This window comes from Platalea leucorodia (genome assembly GCF_965183815.1).
Source record: "Platalea leucorodia genome assembly, chromosome: 20".
NCBI classification, from domain to species: domain Eukaryota; kingdom Metazoa; phylum Chordata; class Aves; order Pelecaniformes; family Threskiornithidae; genus Platalea; species Platalea leucorodia.
This window is the reverse complement of record NC_138842.1, coordinates 7,802,224-7,808,223: the sequence shown is the minus strand read 5'-3', so window position 1 is coordinate 7,808,223 and position 6,000 is coordinate 7,802,224. Positions and strand designations below refer to the sequence as shown.

The window sequence follows — 6,000 nt, the reverse complement described above, 5'->3', positions numbered from 1 at the left end:
CGGCGGCACGGCCGGGGGTACGAGCGAGCCAGCAGCGAGCGGCGCGGGGCCGGGGAGGAGCACGTGCGCGCGCGGGAGGGCTGTGTGCCGGGGACACCCACGCACCCTGACGGAGCTGCTGAGGCGGCCTGCGAACGGGCTGAGTAGGGGGTGGTGACGGAGCGACGGAGCTCGGCGGCACCGAGGAAGGGGAAGCGCAGCCTCGGAGAGGAGGAGGAGGAGGAGGAGGAGGGGGAAAGGCCGTGGTGTGTCAGAGCCGCACAGCACCGGCCCAGCGTTGGCTCCCGCCTCTGCCGTTGGCTTTTCGGGGCTGGGGTCTGGGTTAGGTGGCCTCGTGGAGCCTTGGCCCCGCCGGCTGCTCCCCGGCTTTCGGCTGCGCCCCTCCGCTGGGCAAGGGGAATCGCTCCCCCACGCCGCCCGAGTGCCGCCTCGGCGTGGGGGCGAGCTCCCTGGCTCTTCCACGGGCCGCCCAGGCCCGGAGGATCGCCGTGAACCGGTGCGGGCTGAAAATGGCCACGGAGCTGCCGCTGTTCTGCTTTTTTTACCGGGTGACGATGGTTAGGTTTTCAACTAAATCTAACCAGTGCTTTTTTAAATATCAGTAGCCGGTGGGTTTTCTACTCGTCGTTTTCTTTGCAGTCAGAATGCTTCAGTCTTTCTTTTCCAACAAATTGGGGTTGGAAAGGGCGTTCTGGAGAGCAAAGAAAAGCTGCTATAATCACTTGAAGAAAAGAGATTCTGAACCGCTCTCACGGTCCAGACAAATTGGCTTTGGTGAGACTATGTCTTGGGGAGTAAGATCCTCGGCTTGAATTAAGCCTTGGATAAACAGACCCCAAAGCGAAGCATTACCCGGTATTTATTTGTCACTTGCTGGCTAGAGGGATGAACGTGTCACGGAGCCGCCAGGCCCTCTCTCGCTTGCGTCCCCGGCCACGGCAGCGGCGCCGCTCGGGTGGCGAAAACCCGCTTTCTGTCCCCGGGCCGCGGAGAAGCGCGTCCGAGGCCCGGGGAGGAGGAGGAGGAGGAGGAGGAGGAGGAGGAGGAGGAGGAGGAGGAGGAGGAGGAGGAGGAGGAGGAGGGGGGGGCGGCCGGCTGCCGGGCCCGGGTGGGAGAAGCCGCCTCGGCGCGGGGGTCGCAGGGAGCCCTCGCCCCGCTCCAGCCGGCGGGGCTGCAGCCGGGGGCTCGGCCGTCCGCAGCGGGACCGGCGCCCCCGGCCCCCGGGGAGGAGGAGGAGGAGGAGGAGGAGGAGGAGGGAGCCCGGGGAGCCCTGCCAGCCCGGCGGGGAGCGGGGCGCGGGGGCGGGGAGTGGGCGGGAGCCCGGCCCACCCTCCCGACGCCACTCGCCGGGAGCGGGGAGGAGGAGGAGGAGGAGGAGGAGGAGCGGCGGCGAGCTCGGCGCTGGGCACCTCACCCTGGCTGGCAGCGCGGCGGCAGGGAGCGCGGCACGCCGGGGGCACCGCACCGCCCGCAATTGCGCCGCAGCCCGGGGCCATAGCTGCTCTTTATGGCATGTGGCTGGTAACTTTTTTCCTGCTGTACTCTTTGCGGAAAGGTAGGTGGCCCCCGGGGGGGGGGGGGGCGCCGGGCACCGGCCGCGGGGCGGCGCGGGGGCGCCCCGCCGGGGAGCGGGGCCGGGGCCGCCGGAGCGGGGCCGGGCCGGGCCGGTCGGGGGCCGGGGTGGCCCGGGGCTGGAAGCCGGCGCCGCCTCCTCCGGGACCGGGGCGGGCAGCGGCGCCTCGCAGAGCCGGGCTCCGCGTTCCGGGACTACTTAAGCGCAGTCTAATCCCCTAAGACAGACTAAATCCAGCGGTGCCTTGAAAACCGCATCCTTCCCGCTGGGGATGCTGTATGAAGCGCATCCCGGCGGCTTGATACCAATCAGATTGGGGGGGGGGGGGGGGAATCACAAGCGTGTCAAGGAGATGCACCCTTCAAGATCAGAGATTGAAGTTGGAGATTAAGTGAACGCCGTCCGAACCTATAGAGGTAATACTCTAAACCGCGGCTCTGCCGTAGATGCAATTAAAAAAGCAAGGCAAGGAGCGGCACGTAACGCGGGTCGCTAAGTCCCGGTGCGTTCGTTAGGACGATCGATGCGTGTTACATAAAGGAATTGCCCCTTGCCGGTTCTGCGGGAATCTGTCGTTACGTTTCGGTGATAAATGCCCTCCCCGCACGCGACCCGGTCCGCAGATGCGGCGGTGGAAGCGCCCACCTTTTGGCAAATTGTCCGCTCGGAGGACGGAGAATGGCACTTGCCCTAGTTGTCTCTTTGGACATTTGGGAACAGCGAGGGGGAGCCGTTAGGAAACGAGGAAAGTGGAAGAAAGCTGCCTCCTTACGGGAGCCTTCTCTTGCTGCCGCTTACCTTACCCATTTCTCCGACTGTTAATCCGATGAAAAATGTTTACCGAGGTTTAACAGGGCATCCCGTCCGGTTGTGTGGCGACGATCAGTTATGCCGTCAATTATTAATTATGGAATAGCTGCTTTAGTCGAGGTGGAATAAAGCTGCGTTTGGGAGCTTTACCCCAAATCGCTATTGTGTTCAGGGGCTGCCGAGCCGAACGTGCCAGCCTCTGCCTTGCTTACATTTGCATTTTTGACTGTGCTGAAAGGAAAAAAACAAACCCCAAACCAAATAACGGTTGAGGACGCTACAGTCGCTTCCCCGCGATCGTCAACGCGATCGAGAGCTGCGCCGGGTTTGTCGCTTTTGCGTCTTTGCAGCCCCGGCTGCTCGGAGAAGGGACCTCTTCCCACGGCGCGCTCGCCTCTGAGGAGAGCAAATGAAAAGCCTCCATTAGCACAACTCCTCCCGGCCTCCTTCTCTCTCTTTTAAGAAATAAAACGCGTCTTCGGCGCTGAGCAGTCTCGGTGACGGAAAGCGTTAAAGCGAAACGGTTCCAAAGAGAGGACAGCAGTACAATGGAAGTTTCATTATAATAACAGGATTAAAAAATGGGATTGTTGAATGCACGATAAACCTTCCAGATACTTAATATTTCTGGGCATCGAGGCGCATCCTTTTAATGTGCTCCTGCTGTAGAGCAGGAGCGCAAGTAGAAACGGAAAGCGGCTAAACGTCTGATGCAGGGGACCGCTGAAGTTTAGAAATCCCTCGAGGGGCTGTAGCGGCTTATTTCTCCCCCGCTTATAAAATAAACAGAAATTAGGTGGTTGGCAAGCAAACAAGCAGGGAGTTGAGCAGAAAGACGGTCTGGCAGTGCGATGAGAGCAGGCAGGCGGAGGAGGAGGGGGGGAGGCGAGTGGCGTGATGAAGAGCGTGCCGGTCAAAATCGAGAGGCTTGGGGCTGGGAAAGCATCTCCCCGCGCGTTCTTGCTGGATCTCTCCGCCGCCTGATTTAGACTGGCGTTATATTTACGTTGTGTCCCCGTATTGGGTGCAGCGAACTATGCAGCTTGCGGTTTTTAATCTCTCCCCATCTCGGCCCCCCAGCGTGGCACGGCGCTCGTTTCTCTCTGAAATGAAACGCGGAAACCTCATTAAATGCACGGAGGAGAAGCCTGCAGTGCCCAACTCCTCGCCCAGCCCGCTGTTTGTTTACCCCGCGGATAGCCAAAATTGCCCAGCGCGAGGAGCCGCGGTGGCGACGTGCCCAGAGCCCTTGCCCGCACCTGGCGCGGGCTTAGGGCCGCTCCTGCCTTTGGATGAGAAAATCGATCTAGGCAGCCCCGACGCCCCCGGCGCGTTTGTCCTCTGGAGGGGCAGGCTGTGCCTCGCGCCCGCGCCGCGCTGCCGAGCAGCCCTTCCCGGGGACGGGGGCTGCTTGGCAGCCGGAGGCTCGGCTCTGGGCAGCCTTTGCGCTGCAGGGCTCCGGTCCCTGCCCCGACGGCCCCGAGGCGGAGGGAGGACGGGGAGCGCCGCCGCCTCGGAAGCGGCTGGCGGGCTGAGCGCGAGAATAAAACCGGAAGGGTCTCTTTGTGGCAGGAATTCTTCTGACATGGCCGCACGCGAGCTCTGGGCCGTCGCCTTGGATAACGTGAAGTCATCTCGCACCCAAAGAAGCAGGCTGTTAGTAAGCGCGACTCCCTAGGAGGGCACGGAGGAGGAAGGCGTTGGGCTGTTGCGGTCGTTGCGAGGCGTGCTTTGCTGGGAGCCTTAGGCAGTGGCAAGTTTGGGTGCGGAGTGCTTCTTGTCTTTGAAATCTAGATTATAGCCAGCTACGTATTTTGACATAATCGTGATTTTGTGAGGTACCCTTTCCCTGCTCGTAGATCCGTAGGAGATAAACCCCGCCACACACAATCTGCGTGTTGCTGCCATCATCTGCCAGCAGAGCTGTACCAAATATTTAGGAAATCCATTTCCCGGCTCTTGCTAACGCTTGCTGCCTGCCCCAGCTGCTGCCTCTCGGAAAGGGCTGCGTCAGCTCCTCTCCGTGCGAGAAGGGAGCAGGCACAACTTCCAGGGGAAAAGGAGAAGGCGAGCGAGGTTTCGCAGCTTGCTCTGTTGATCCCTTCCCCTCATTTCTCATACCTGTCGGCCGCGTGGTGGAAATCCTCCTCTCCGCCTGGTAAAGCCAGCGCGCGGGCTGCGGCGGGCCGGACGGCACGGACCGGCGGCTCCGGAGAAAGCCTGGCAGCAGGCGTGCGCGGCCTCCGGTGCGTCCCCTCTCCCGCCCCTCGCACCTGCCTGGCTGGGTCCTGGCCTCCCCGGGGGGGACCTCGCTGTCCCCCTGGCTCGCCAGTGTCACCAGATGTCCCCTTGGGGCTCGGCTGCAGCTCCTCAGGCTTCGTGTTCAGCGTGGCTGCGGAAGGGGAGGGAGAGGCCGTTGCCTGCGGGCCCCGGACTCGTTCCTCGCGCCCCGGCGCAGGCTGGGGGGCTCGGGAGGTGGTGCAGAGCCGGGGGACGTCCAGCTCCGGGTCGGCCCCCGGCGTGGATGGGGCAGTGAGACCGGTACCTCCAGCAGGCTGATGCGGGAGGTTCAGGGGTCGGGCAAATCAGCGGGGAGTGCTTTTTTGTTTCGGGTAAGGGTTACAGCCTCAGCCCGGGTGCTGTCGTAATAGCTGGAGGTGGTTCAGGCCTTCGCTTCCATGCAGATGCACCGAGGAGCGGGCGGCTTGTACTCCAAGCCTGGTTGAGCAGCGCCCTTACCCGCAGAAGGCCAGAGGCAGCGTTCCCCTTCGCTCCCCCTTGGGTTCGCGGTGACGGCGGCTGCGTGTTGGGAATGACGGCGGCGCTCAGGGCAGAGGGACCGTGCCGCCAGGGTGGGACTCCGGCGGCGGCCGAAACGCGGCGCCGGGGCAGGGAAGCTGCCGTGGCAGGTACTCGCCATCACTGCGCTGGGCACCAGCTGAACGCCCCGGGCCGTGCTCGGCGTTTTGTGGCAGGGTTTCCACCCCCCTGAGACTGGTCCCCGAGGGGCACGGCGTGGGGGAGGCTGGAGCCGTGGCTTTAACCCTTCGGGCTGGCAAGCCGCGGCGGTGGGCTGGCATCCGGCAGGGCGCGTGCCCGTCGGCTCTGCCCGAAAGGCTGCCGCCCTCGTCTTTCTCGCCTCCTCTCAGCCGCTGCTCTCGCCGTCCCTTCCGCGATGCTCGGAGATGTCGCTTCTCGCTTTGTCAGCGCCAAGGTCGCTCCCCTCGTTAGGAGAAAGGCTATTAAAATTGTCCTGAAGATGAGGGCTCGAAGGAAGCTCGTGCCGGGGAAGGCCAAAGGCTGCTCCGGTGTTAGGAAGGTGCAGGCAGTACGCGATGGAATCGCTGTCGTATCTTAAGGCGGCAGAGAGGAAAGATTCGGACTTGCCACCTACCTGTAATTCCCACCCTGCAATGCGTGCCAGGCTTCGGCTCGCTTTCTCCTTGAACAGGGCAGGTGTCAAACACCCTTAATGAGGATAATAAATGAGCGGCGAGGTGGTGATTAGCCTGCTGTTCTTCACAGCATCCCTGCAGCCCGTTACAGCTGGTGGCTGGAGAAGCCCCGGTGGCTCCTACCGTCCCTTTGCTGGCCTGCGGGTGGGCTCTCTGCCGGGG

At 63.0% G+C, this 6,000-nt stretch overlaps 1 protein-coding gene across 1 annotated transcript in view; it reads left to right on the top strand.

Moving 5' to 3' along the window:
- Positions 1 to 1,512: 1,512 nt before the first annotated feature.
- The window catches only part of DSCAML1 (DS cell adhesion molecule like 1), a gene marked incomplete at both ends in the record, with an annotated part of 109,092 nt that continues 104,604 nt past the window's right edge, over positions 1,513 to 6,000 (top strand). Inside the window, one exon of the mRNA XM_082330568.1 lies at positions 1,513 to 1,555. Within this exon, the coding sequence (XP_082186694.1) occupies positions 1,513 to 1,555 (43 nt within the window). The remainder of the gene's footprint in view (positions 1,556 to 6,000) is intronic.